This window comes from Heterodontus francisci, chromosome X (genome assembly GCF_036365525.1).
Source record: "Heterodontus francisci isolate sHetFra1 chromosome X, sHetFra1.hap1, whole genome shotgun sequence".
Taxonomy (NCBI): domain Eukaryota; kingdom Metazoa; phylum Chordata; class Chondrichthyes; order Heterodontiformes; family Heterodontidae; genus Heterodontus; species Heterodontus francisci.
This window is the reverse complement of record NC_090421.1, coordinates 7,471,009-7,485,268: the sequence shown is the minus strand read 5'-3', so window position 1 is coordinate 7,485,268 and position 14,260 is coordinate 7,471,009. Positions and strand designations below refer to the sequence as shown.

The window sequence follows — 14,260 nt, the reverse complement described above, 5'->3', positions numbered from 1 at the left end:
GTGCTGATTCCTGCTGGGGTACACTTGTACATATACTGGAGGTGCTGACCCTTGCTGGAGGTGCTGACTGTACCTGGAGGTGCTGACTGTACCTGGAGGTGCTGACCCTTGCTGGAGGTGCTGATTCCTTCTGAGGTACACTTGTGCATATTTTGGCTGCCCTTTGGTGCTACTAATAACACATTTGAAGTAGAAATTGGTGAAACACAGTCTGGATTTAAATCTGGATTAGGAGCAAGAGAGGGAATATTTAACCTAAGAACAATCTTCATTAAATATCTAGAAATAAACAAGAATATTTACATCTGCTATATAGATTATGAATAAGTGTTCGATTGTGTTTATCACCAAAGGCTAATAGACGTGTTGCTGAAATGTGACATTGACAGTAAAGATGTGAGATTTATTCAGAGTCTATATTGGGACCAAATATCGAGCATCAGGCTAGAAGATGGACAATCAGATCTGTTTCAAGTGAAGAGAGGAGTATGACTAGGCTGTGTACTATTGCCAAAATTATTCAATCTGTACACAGAACAAATATTCAGAGAATTAGATATACTTCCAGGTATAAAAATTGGAGGCAGGAACATAACAAACTTGTGGTATGCTGACAACACAGTATTACTTGCAGAATCAGAAGAGGCCCTACAAAATATCGTAGATCAAGTAAAATCTAGAAGTTTAGAATATGGATTGAGCATGAACACCAAAAAGACACACACAATGGTAGTTAGAAGGAATACATTAGACTAAGCCAGAGTGAAGATTGAAGTGGATGGTGTCACACGAGAACAAGTAGATAAGTTTGTCTATTTAGGACAAATGATAACTGAAGATGGTAGATGTGATGCTGAAGTCAGAAGAAGGATAGAGAAAGCCAGAAGTAGTTTTGTGAAGATGAAGGATGTTAATAAGAAAGCTCAAGCTTTTAATAAGGAAGAAACTCATTAGATGCTACATTCTACCCACTTTCCTGTATGCCTCAGAAACCTGGACAATAAATAAAGATATGTGGAAGAAAATAGTGTCCTTTGAAATGTGAATGCTAAGATGTACGCTTAAAATTCCTTATACAGATCATAAGAGAGCAAAAAGAACTCTTTAAAAAGTGACATCCAGAAAAGAAAATGTCAGTATTTCAGACATTTTATCAGAGCTGAAAAGCTACAGAGATCTTTTATTTAAATTCATTCGTGGGATGTGGGCATCGCTGGCCAGGACAGCATTTATTGCCCATCCCTAATTGCCCTTGAGAAGGTGGTGGTGAGCTGCATTCTTGAACCACTGCAGTCCATGTGGGGTAGGTACACCCACAGTGCTGTTAGGGAGGGAGTTCCAGGATTTTGACCCAGCGACAGTGAAGGAATGGCGATATAGTTCCAAGTCAGGATGGTGTGTGTCTTGGAGGGGAACTTGCAGGTGGTGGTGTTCCCATGTATTTGCTGGCCTTGTCCTTTTAGGTGGTAGAGGTCGCAGGTTTGGAAGGTGCTGTCTAAGGAGCCTTGGTGAGTTGCTGCAGTGTATCTTGTAGATGGTACACACTGCTGCCACAGTGCGTCGGTGGTGGAGGGAGTGAATGTTTGTAGATGGGGTGCCAATCAAGTAGGCTGCTTTGTCCTGGATGGTGTCGAGCTTCTTGAGTGTTGTTGGAGCTGCACCCATCCAGGCAAGTGGAGAGTATTCCATCACACTCCTGACTTGTGCCTTGTAGATGGTGGACAGGCTTTGGGGAGTCAGGAGATGAGTTACTCACCGCAGAATTCCCAGCCTCTGACCTGCTCTTGTAGCCACGGTATTTATATGGCTACTCCAGTTCAGTTTCTGGTCAATGGTAACCCCTAACATGTTGATAGTGGGGGATTGAGCAATGGTAATGCCATTGAATGTTAAGGGGAGATGGTTAGGTTCTGTCTTGTTGGAGATGGTCATTGCCTGGCACTTGTGTGGCGCGAAGTTAAATGAGCGTGACATACCATGACAGCAGATATCCTGGTCGGAGCAGCTACAAGCAGCAGCAGCAGCAGCAGTTGGTGCCTCATCTAAGTGGCCAATCTTGTCTTTACCTAATGTGCAGTGGGAAGTCTCTGGACGATGATCAGGAGGAGGATCCTTGTGGATTTTATTTGCCCTTTGTTGATCAAGAACACAGAGGTCGATTGTAGACAGCCCCTTCTACAACTTGCTTGAGTGCCAGCGATGGTTCCTTGGATCCTGGCCAGCGGTCTCCTGTCACCTGGCACTGTGCTCCCGCCGCTGTCCTGTCTCATCTGGAATGATGATTTCTGATTGGAGCTATTCCTGCTGGCATCTTTGTAAGAGTCTCACTCTTCTCACTCAGTCTTCATAGTTTTTATATTTGCACATGAAGTGACCAGCAGCATAAAATGGGTCTAAGTAAGAAGTGATAGCATCCCTTTAATTGAGTGCAAGACTGTGTGGGGTACGAGAAGATGAGTCAGACATACTTGTCCCCCACGTCACTGATAAGCTGCTCAATAAGTGTTTATAAGGGAGGAGAATAGAAGTAGCTGAGAGGCTCCTGAAAGTTTGCTGAACTGCGGGAAAGCATTGTGTCTGCAGCTCCTCGTGATGTTTGGTGTGAGAGTCTGTGTGCATCTCGGGATGCTCTCCACTCTGCTACTGCACTCTCTGCCTGATGCCATACTCCAAGAGTCGAAGGAGCAAGAAGCAATGGTATAGGTTTGGTTGGTTTTTCTGTTATTTAGCTAGTTTCTCTACAGTTTTTCCACATTTCCCCTCCTTGCTCAGAGCCATTCGCTCACTCGCATTCTTTCTCCCCCCCGCACCTACCCCTGATTTCAATTATCTTCGAGTTTGCATTGTTCAGGTGGTGCAGTTTCTGTGCAATGAGAAATCAATAAGTGAGACTCTAAAAGTTGCCGGCAGGAATAACTCCAATCGGAAATCATCATTTCAGTCATTGAGAATGATCATTTCCTGGGATGTTCCCAAGTTCCATCCACAGTCTGTGTTGAATTAATTGAGCAGCAGGTAGGCATTCTACAGCCGACCTTTGATTTCTTACTCCTGCTGCAAAGTGTGCACATGTGATTGAGGACAGGATCAGGCTTACTGTAATGCACCCTGTAGTTGAATAGTTTATCAACAATCATTGCCCATTCTCGTTCATGAAGGGTGGTCACTGGGGAAGGTACCGAAGGGCAGCTAGCACCAGTAGGACTGTACCCCAGCTGAGATGGGCATGAAACCTATTCTTACAGACAAGAATGATCAACCATGAACTTCAGCAGTTTCCTCCTAGCGTGTTTTCCACAACAGCTGAATGTGTCTTTTGGCAATTAAATTGCCAAAAATGTCAAGCGGCAAAACCTCTCCGACGTTTTGTGTTGGTGTGGTTTTGTGTGTGAACCCCTCTAATGCGTAGTGCAGTGGTGCAGAGGCTTGAGTGGCAGTGTGAGGTGGGATAACAGACACTGACTCAGACTACTGAGTTCCCTATCTTAGACGTACTGCTCTGGGTGGACACCAAAGAGGAAAGAATCAGAGGGAGATTCATTCCTGGGTGACTTTTTCACATCTCCTCGCGGTTCAGAGAGACTTTGGCAGAAGACTGGAGCAGGAAATCCACACTATAACCAAGGGAAGGCTCAGGGATGGGAGAGAGAATTCAAAGGTTTGTATTTTAATTTGCTTCCACCCATAATTTGCCTCCCTTCTCACCCGACTCTTTCTGGGGTACAGTTGTACTGGCGCCTTCATGACAGGAGGCGGGTAAAGAGGGGATGGGGGAAATCGGGAGGAAAGAAAAGATGGACAGAACAGAATGACTTTGAAATCAGCCTATATTAACCCCTGATGGTGTTACCAAAGAAATGCGGGTGAAAGGTAAAGACCATTTCATTTATTTTGGTGATGAAACTGTTGAAATTTTTCACTGCAGAATTACCTGATGACATACGGCTATATGGATAAACCAGCTGAGATATCGGACAAACCAGTGGAGCAGCGGGAAGAGTTCATTGAAGCACTCAGGTAATGGGGTGTTTTTCAGTCTAATCACTTTTTCAGCTTCCTCTTTCTATGTGCTCTCTGCTGTTTGTTTTCTGTACAGATTCTGATATTTGGCTCCAAGTTCAGCTGGCCCTGTAAACCTGGAGCCAAACCAACTCTTTGTGGATCAAATGATACAGAAAACCAAAAGCAATCATATTACTATTTAGAGGAGCTTTTTCTTTGTGCTCAGAGGTCCCAGAAGCACCCTGAGCAGAGTCAGACCAACTGACCCATAGAAAGAGGCCTCTTTTCCTCAAGGAGTTAGCACCGTCTCAAATCTTCTCCAAATCTGACAGCAGTGGGTGTCAAAGCCGAGCCCAAACCTGCCTTCACCCAAGTTCACACCCCTAACAGGTTACGGGGTAGCGATCAGGAGCAGGAACTCTGGCTTCTTTTCCCCTATCCTATCCAGGAGCACTGCGGTCAGTTGTAGGCTGTCCGATTGGAGGGCATTTCACAGTTTCTGAGACACTGAAGTCACTGAAAAATAGCATGGCAGTACTGTTCATAGTGCTGGTGTTTTATTGCTACCAGGAATGACTGAGTTTTGTTGCTTATTGTGAATTCTTATTCATTACCAAGATTATTGCAGGTTTTGGACCAGTCATTAAAAAATAGTGGACTTTTTTTTGTCACAGCTCTATTCAACAAAAACACATGCCCTAGGTAATGCTTCAAACATCCATACTGGTTATCCAGTAGTATATTTTAATTTCAGGCTCTTTTACCATACCAGAGTACCATTGACTGCAGATGCATGTCTCTTGTGCTGTCAATGGAGCTCCTGAACATAAAGGACTGTACCTCTAGAGCCAACAGCAGAGGCCCTCCATTTTTGGTGTCACTCTTCCAGGAATCAAACAGTCCGATTAAAAAGTCCTGAACATCTTCAGCCTTCGGTCAGATAAAATGTTATTTTTGTGGTTCTTCTGTTTTGAAAGGTAGGCCACCCCTGGACTGGAGGCTAGAGGTGACAGTGTTATTACCTTATCAGACCACCAATCAGTGTTGTAGCCCATCCAGGAAGTCCAGACCAATGTTCCTTCTCCAACCAATGCACCCAACAAACAGATCAATTGCTCATCAACTTGGCTGTTTGTGGGAGGTTGATGGTGTGAACTGCATACTGCAGCCGCCTACATAACGATGGTCACCGCTTAAGGACTGAAATGACGTATTGTGAGATATGTTGGAGACAAAATTGTGGGGTTTGCCCACACAGTACTCCCAGTAGGCACAAAACTGTCTGGAGCACAGAAGCAGAAAATGTACCCTTTTGTAAAGGAAAGTGCTGTTATAGGAGAATGAGACAGGTGTTAGAAGATATAGGAGCTATATTCAAGACTCAGTGAGACTGCCACCTGCAGATCATACTTGGCTATCCAGCATTGTATCATTTTCTTAGCAGTCATGTTTTTGAACAGATTCCAAAGCGCAATCTCTTGCCTGATTTTAATGAAAATAAATCTTGCTTTGGACATTCCATCTAGCTATGTGTAATGGTTCTTAATCTGAGATCGCTGAGGCTCTACCAGTTCCTGAATTCTTAAGGAGGAAATTCTCAAATCGCACTCTCATGAGGCTGCATGAAGAGGCTGATAACTCTTCAACTCTCAACTTCATTGTTGAAGCTCCAACTGTAACACATGCAAACAATTACTGGGCTTCAGACCATTATTATTTCTGCTTCCCCAGTATTGAGTAACTATCAGATGCTTCGTTTGGCAATTATTGCCAAAAGGGCTGGGCAAGGTTTTCAGTCAGTTCATTCACGGTGGAGAGATGAAGGGCTGGTCCCACTCATTTTTCTCACTACCGTACAGAAAACAGGCATGTGTAGACTTGAACACAAAGTATGTTTGCCAGTAGCGTGGTGATGGGCAATAGCAAATCGGCAGTCCGTTTTACACCATGTCTGTATTTCCTTCCCTTTCACTTTAATGCAAACCAAAATTGGGTCCAGTGTTGGTCTGCTAGTTCGCAATGGCCGATTTCTGCACTGCTGGCAAACACTCATTTCACCCCCATTGTCTTCAAAATATGCAAGTATTTATGCATGAATGTAGATATGCAACCATATGTCTAAGGGAGTAGAAAAACATCCTCCTCCTCATCACTTTCAATTTAACCCAGCCAAACGTGTGCCTGTGTATATTTCAGGACAGGATTGGATTTGAATATGGTGGCTCCTGCAGTTGAATAGCCTGCTGGCAATGACTGCTTAGGCTCACACATAAAGAAGGTCTACCAGAGCGGGAAAAAAACTACCTGTAGTACTATAACCCAACAGGAGCAGTGCTTCTATGGAAGGGTTGGGGGGTGGGGTGGGGGGGCAGGGGTGGAAATACAAACCAATCGGTAACTCAGAAAACTGAAATGAGCTGCACCCAGCGTTCCAGTACAGCTAAACAGAGATCAGCCAAAATTTACTGCTTTGGAATTTTTTCCCCCTTTTTTCCTGTCCTTTCTCTTTTTCTCCCTCACATTCTCCCATGCGATCTCCTTTCTCACATTCCCTTCCTATGTCTCCAGGTCCTTGCAGGTGATATTCAGCCTACCCATCACTGGTGCTTTGGACAGAAACACACTGGCAGTGATGAGGCAGCCCAGATGTGGAGTGAAGGACTCTGTTAACTACAAGATTCTAAAGTTTTCTGTTTTAGGTAAATCTGCTGTTACCCAGTGCCCTGTATTGCTGTGTTCCCAAAGCACGTATTGTCTATATTCCAGTAAACCTCACGTTGGATTTGTGGAAGTGCTCGGTTTCCCATTATCTCTCTGATTATGTGACAGCTGTCACTGCACTTCCAAAGTAATCCATTGCTTGAAGTGCTTTGAGATATTATTTTCTGACAATGTGCGATATAAATGCAAATATTAGTCTGTCAGAAGAGAGGTGTTATTGAAGAAATTGGAGCCTTTTCCTGACAGTTGTCTGTCCTGCATATCCTCATACACTGCTGCAGAAGATGTTTGCGGTGGCTCGACTATATCCTTTCATAGTGGACATTCACAGGCAACATTTGAAATCTGATTTAAAAATTTTCTAAATCTACACCAAACTCTTCTCGACTATTTTACCTTCAAGATCTTTTTTCTTGAAAGAAATATAAAATATATTTTTCATATTGACCCACAAAGAAGTGAGAGATTCCCCTCCGTTGTCTTCCCATTTGAGGTTACTCCTGGCCGCCTTTTTCTTTCAACATGCAGCTTCCTTCAGATGGGCCAGACTTGTCCATTGCCTGTGATTGCAACCATTGCTGCTCAATTTTTGGGAATTCCTCACAACTGTAACGTCATTCTTTCAGCATGTCTCAGCCTTCAGTACCCTCTCTTATCTCTTAGTACTTCTTTGCTAATATGTGTGTCCCTTTCCTTGCCTTGCTCTTGCATCCCTCAGTCTCTTTAACTTTCAGTCTTTCTCTCTCTTCCCTACCCTCACTTCCCTGGTTCATCTCTCAGTCCGTTCTTCTGCACCACCTCCATCACACTCTTGCGTCTCTCTCTGTCTCTATCTCTTTTATCTCTTTCTCAATCTATAGCTCATCCTCCCTCATTTCCTGGGGTTACCACTCAGTCTCTCCTTCTGCACTACCTCATTGTCACGCTTGTGTTTCTCTCTGTCTCTCCCCTCCCTCTTGCATTCCTCATTTCTCAACCTATATCCTCTTTCTACCATTCTATATTGCAGTGCTTTCCGTAGTGAGTTGTCACTCTATGTCTTTTGCAGGACGTTGGCGGAAAAATCATTTAACTTATCGAATCCAAAACTACACGCCAGACATGATTCGTAGTGAGGTCGAAAAAGCCATACAAACAGTGTTCAAGTACTGGAGTGACGTCACTCCCCTCACTTTTCAAGCCATCAAGAGTGGACAAGCTGACATTGTGATCCTTTTTGCTCGGGGAAGCCATGGTGATAACATGAGATTCGATGGGCCAGGTAGGAGAACTGTGAGGACCCTGTGGCTAACAGATGGGAGTGAGACCTGCTTCATAAGTAGTATAGGCCTGAGTGAGTTGTGAATGGAATGAACCTGATAATGAGCCAAAACTTTGAAACCACCCTGACATCAGTGGAGTCAATTAGGCTAGGAGTGGATTTCTTGATCAAGGATTTTCGTTGAGAAAAGCACCGAAACCCAGACTGACCAGCATCGGCAGTGGAAAGTGTCTTTTCAGTTGTGCAATGCCAGTGAATCAAATCCAGGTATATATTTGTGGAGAGAAACAGAGTTAACGTTTCGGTCTTTCATCGGAACTGGGAAAAGTTAGAGATGTAACAGGTTTTGAGCAAGTACAAAGTCAGGAAAAGGGCAGGGTGGGAATGGGGGGAAAACAAAAGGGAAGGTCTGTGATAGGGTGGAAGACAGGAGAGATTAAATCACAAAGGGATGATGGTGCAAGGCAAAAGGAGATGGTAATGGGGCAAGGGATAAAAGATGGGTCTAGAGGAGGTGCAAACCTGAAACGTTAACTCTGTTTCTCTCTCCACAGATGCCACCTGACTCACTGAATGTTTCCAGTATTTTCTGTTTTTATTTCAGTTTTCCAGCATCCACAGTATTTTGCTTTTGTCCTAGATATAAATTTGATAGGCTGGATCGAGAATTCAGAAGGAGGCCATTTGCCCCCTCCACCCACCTCCCTCAACCCAGTTATTTGAGTGAAAGAACTGGAAGATCGAGCTATCCATTCTCGTTCAGTAGAAGAATCACTCAAGGGAGATGAAAATAAAAATTACCAATGCTGGAAATCTGTAAGAGAAACAGAAAACACTAGAAATATAAAGGAGCACCTCGGAAAAGAATGGCAGGAATCAGTTTTAAAATGTTGCCTGTAAGTTTAGTTTAGTCATTAAGTTGGGATATAGTTGACAGTGACTGTAAACATCTTCTGCAGCAGCATGCAAGGATATGTGGGACAGATAACCAATGGGAATAGGCTCGAATTTCTTCATTAACACCTCTCATCTAAAATCTCAATCAATTTATTTCAAACCTAGATTTGAACCTTGCATGTGTCTCACATTGTTCTCTAGGTCGGACTCTCGCACATGCGTTCATCCCTGAGGATGGGAGGGCCCACTTTGATGAAGATGAGACCTGGACAGAAGGAACGCCTCAAGGGACAAACCTGAGGTTGGTTGCAGCCCATGAGATTGGACATGTCCTTGGACTTGGCCACTCCAAGATCTACAGTGCCTTAATGGCACCATTTTACTCTGGATATAACCCCCAGATTTCAGGCTACACTCAGATGACATAAGGGGAATACAAGCTCTATATGGTAAGTAACAGCCACTTGTCTCAATTACAATTGTTTTATCTTCCTCTCCCCAGCCCAGAGGTACTGAGGTGAGTTCTAACAGCCCCAACTGAGATCAGTAATCTCAGCACAGTCCAGTGATTGAAGCTGGGTCCTTTCTGAGGTTTTTTCCACTCAAGGCATTCTCAATTAATGATGGGGCTGAATCAATTGCCCTTGAAAGTTACTGGGAATATATTGAACATGTTCATCGTCTTGTTTTTGGGAACTTCCCAGGTAAACGAGAAGCAGACAGCGAAGCCATTATCTTGGCGCCACCAAAGTTCACCACATCAATGCCACCAACCAATGGGAAACCAGATCCCTGCACAGCAGATCTCGATGCCTTCATTCTCAGTAAGTTTCAGGCTATAATGAGTCTTCGCCAAAGGCACCACTGTATAGAATAATATTAGTTGTACCATATTCTGATTACCTTACCGTACACTCTCAGTGAGGATACAGTGTCAGCCGTGGCTCAGTGGGTACATCTCTCACCTCTGAGTCAGAAGGTTGTGGGTTCACAGTCCCACTCCAGGGACTTGAGCACAAAATCCAGGCTGACACTCCCAGTGCAGTACTGAGGGAGCACTGTTGGAGTTACAATCTTTTGGATGAGATGTTAAACCAAGGCTGTTTGTGGGATCTTGTATGCGGAGGTTGGCTGCCACTTTTCCTCCATTACAGCAGTGACGAGACTTCAAAAGTATTTCATTGGCTGTAAAGTGCTTTGGAATGCCCTGAGGTTGTGCAAGGTGCTATAGAAATGGAAGTTCTACCTTTTTTTGACACAATTGGTCTCACACTATACTGTGGGGATTAAAGCTTGCACAATCTGGTTTGTCCAGGGCAGGATTGTGGCACAGAGCCCTGGAGCACGAACGTTTTATGCCACAGAGTGGAAAGGCGCCAGTTTCATATACCACACACACAGCATGTACACGGGTTGGCCATGACCTAAATGAACACAAGATACCGTATATTTGTGAATCTTCGTCATTGTGGTCCTTTCCCTTTAGGTTCAAGCCAGAAGGGCTATGCCTTCAAAGGCGAATATGTTTGGATAGTTAGTGATGACTATGGTGCTGGATATCCTGTAAAAATCAATCAACTGTGGAAGGAATTACTTGGATCCCTCAATGCTGCCGTGCACTCACAATACACAGGGAGAACGTACTTCTTTAAAGGTAAGTCAGCCGAAAGACTTCAGTGACGGGAGACGGCGAGACAGTTGCCCACTTTGCTTGGTGTCTCAGATTGTAAAACTGCTTTTAGACGGAAATGATGGTGCAGTGGTTAGAAGCACAGTACTGAGTCAAAGTGACCAGCAAGACTCAGGTTCAGTCCTTGATCTTCACTGAGTTAGTTGGTGCAATGCCAGGGTGCTGCAATTGGCTTCAGCACATTGGGTTCGGCAGGATCATTGAGGATCCTTGCCAGAGATAGCAAATGTGGACATTGAATGGATTCCTCCAGTTATCACTGATTGATACTGACCCACAGAGCTCCTCCCTGTACTATCACTGATAGATACTGACCCACAGAGCTCCTCCTGTACCATCACTGATTGATACTGACCCACAGAGCTCCTCCTGTACCATCACTGATTGATACTGACCCACAGAGCTCCTCCTGTACCATCACTGATTGATACTGACCCACAGAGCTCCTCCCTGTACTATCACTGATAGATACTGACCCACAGAGCTCCTCCTGTACCATCACTGATTGATACTGACCCACAGAGCTCCTCCCTGTACTATCACTGATAGATACTGACCCACAGAGCTCCTCCCTGTACCATCACTGATTGATACTGACCCACAGAGCTCCTCCCTGTACTATCACTGATAGATACTGACCCACAGAGCTCCTCCTGTACCATCACTGATTGATACTGACCCACAGAGCTCCTCCCTGTACCATCACTGATTGATACTGACCCACAGAGCTCCTCCCTGTACCATCACTGATAGATACTGACCCACAGAGCTCCTCCCTGTACTATCACTGATAGATACTGACCCACAGAGCTCCTCATGTACCATCACTGATAGATACTGACCCACAGAGCTCCTCCTGTACCATCACTGATAGATACTGACCCACAGAGCTCCTCCCTGTACCATCACTGATTGATACTGACCCACAGAGCTCCTCCCTGTACCATCACTGATTGATACTGACCCACAGAGCTCCTCCCTGTACCATCACTGATTGATACTGACCCAGAGCTCCTCCTGTACCATCACTGATTGATACTGACCCACAGAGCTCCTCCTGTACCATCACTGATAGCTACTGACCCACAGAGCTCCTCCCTGTACCATCACTGATTGATACTGACCCAGAGCTCCTCCTGTACCATCACTGATTGATACTGACCCACAGAGCTCCTCCTGTACCATCACTGATAGCTACTGACCCACAGAGCTCCTCCCTGTACCATCACTGATTGATACTGACCCACATATTGTAAATTGAGGCTCAGGACTGCTGTACCTATAATTGCATCACGGTGGTGCTGCTGAGAATGGATTGTTTGACAGGTATAGTAGCACCACCAGTAGATATTAGTGCTGCAAGTGTTCAGAAATTGTTGGTTAAAATAAACTGAGGACACTTAACAACTGTTCACTGCTGCTTTCACTATTAATAATTTGAATGGCTGAAAAGATAAATTACCAGCAGTATTTTTTTTCTGTCCCTTCTGCTCCTCTCTGAAGATGCTGATACCCTGTTGGGGTGAACACCAAACACTCGCCAATATTTCTCCCTGTGATAACTATTCACACTCTAGTCATGGCAATGTGTGTCAGCGGGCAATTTGAGCAAGTGGGGGAAGGAAAAATCACAACCAAATCCAAACTGTCGTTCCCCATTGTCCACAGGCACAATCCCTATCGGGGCAACCTAATAGCCACCAGGTGCTGGAAGCTTGGGTGATTTACCTCTCCTAACACCAGCACGTCAGGGCTGTTACAAGAGGTACTAAGGCCAATTGTAGGAGCACTAACTCAACCCCAATTGAGAGCAGCTGACTCAGCCCAGAGATTGAACCTGGGATCTTTTTAGTTGACACGACCCATCTACTGGGACCCATCTACTGGGTAAATTCACTGAGCCCATAATAGCTTTCTGTAACTGAAGAGGTGGTAATATTCAGTCCTTCAAATTCACATTAATATTTATGAACGAAAGTAATGCTACTGTGAAAGCTGCACATTGTTCATGTTGTTCCAATTCTGTTACAGATAATAAAATGTGGAGTTACAGAAACTTTGTTCTGCAAAAAGGATTTCCAAAATTGGTGACACTTTATGATCTGCCTCCTCGCCCAGACGCTGCCTTCCAGTGGAAGGGCAACAGAAAGATTTTCATTTTTAAGGTATGATCTTTCCACCATTCCAGCATAGATACTGTCCAGTCCTGGCCCATTAGTTCACCACAGCAAAATTATATATTTATTAATTTACTTTTGGTATGTGGACAGCGTTGGCCCTGCCGGTATTTATTGCCCATCCCCAGTTGCCCTGAGAATGTGATGGTTGAAATAATTGAATTGCTGTAGACCCTGTGGTGATGGTCCTTGCACAGTGGTGTTTGGTAATTAAACAGATGGTCACAATTAGATATGCTAAGTCGATTCTAACCTTCTACATACTGATACGAATGATTGCTTCATCATCGTGTTCTGGAATTGTAGGTTGTTGTCCCAGAGCTGCCCGACAGTGGAGTCTGCCAGTTTCAACTCCCAGAGCTGTCTTAAGAAGCATTTTGGAAGGAATAATGAGGCGAGACAATATAAACTAAATGGTGCATTTTTAAAGGGGATAAAGTAAGAAAGAGACCTGAGGGTTCACACACACAAATCTTTGAAGGGGGAAGGACAAGTTGATGAGGCTTTTGAAAAATCATATGGGATCCTTGGCTTTATAAATAGATGCATAAAATACAAAAGTAAGGAAGTCGTGTTAAACCTTTATAAAACACTAGTTAGACCGCAGCTGGAATATTGTGTCCAATATTGGGAGCCACACTTTAGGAAGGATGTCCAGACCTCGAAGAGGAGGCAAAGGAGATTTATTCGAATGGTGCCAGGGATGAGGGACTTCAGTTATTTGGAGAGATTAGAGAAGCTGGGACTGTTCTCCTTAGAGCAAAGAAGGTTAGGGAGAGATTTAATAGAGGTGTTCAAAATCATGAGGGGTTTTGGTAGGGTAGATGGGGAGAAACTGTTTCCAATGACAGGAGGGTCGGTAACCAGAGGGCACAGATTTAAGATAATTGGCAAAAGAGCCAGACGGGAGATGAGATTTTTCTTATGCGGTGAGTTGTTATGATCTGGAATGCACTGCCTCAAAGGAAAGCAGAATAAATAGTGCCTTTCAAAAGGAAACTGGATACAGTGTTTGAAGGGGACATTTATTTTGCTGCAGGGCGATGTCTATTGGCAGTGGGATGAAAACCAGTGAAATAATCTCAGCAGTTCTCCAAAGAACATTGGGAACCTGTTCACCAGAGCTCCATCAAACCTCGATGCTGCAATCACTTGGAAAAATGGCAAGATTTACACATTCAAGGGAGATGAATACTGGCGTATCAACAATCAGTTAATCACAGAACCAGGATATCCAAAGAGCAAATCCAAGGTTTGGATGCAGTGTTTGTAACAGGGCGACCTGAATACTTTGATTGAATAAAGAATACCTGTCAGTCAACTGGGGGGAAACACATAGGGGCCATTGATGGATGTGATTTATGGGATGGATACCTTTGCTGGATATGCACATTGGATAGTTTTATACTGTGGAGAAGACCACAACTGAGAATGTCTCAACATGCTTGATCACTGAATCTTAGCAGCCATCAGCAGGAGACAACGTAGATCACGTATTCCTAGGATGGATTC

The 14,260-nt window shown here is 44.2% G+C and overlaps 1 protein-coding gene across 4 annotated transcripts in view; it reads left to right on the top strand.

Moving 5' to 3' along the window:
• Positions 1 to 14,260, top strand: part of LOC137358707 (partner of Y14 and mago-like) — a 119,887-nt gene that overhangs the window by 65,983 nt on the left and 39,644 nt on the right. For 3 of the 4 annotated variants that reach the window (XR_010971268.1, XR_010971267.1, XR_010971269.1), the window contains exons 1-4: positions 9,248 to 9,330; positions 9,586 to 9,705; positions 10,368 to 10,535; positions 12,603 to 12,736. Coding sequence is in view for 1 of the 4 variants with exons in the window: in XM_068024939.1 (XP_067881040.1) it covers positions 3,935 to 4,017; positions 6,571 to 6,701; positions 7,772 to 7,984; positions 9,083 to 9,309 (654 nt within the window). In the remaining 3 variants the exon portion in view is untranslated. Of the gene's footprint in view, positions 1 to 3,925; positions 4,018 to 6,570; positions 6,702 to 7,771; positions 7,985 to 9,082; positions 9,331 to 9,585; positions 9,706 to 10,367; positions 10,536 to 12,602; positions 12,737 to 14,260 lie in introns of those variants that run through there. The other variant, XM_068024939.1, reaches the window with a different exon arrangement.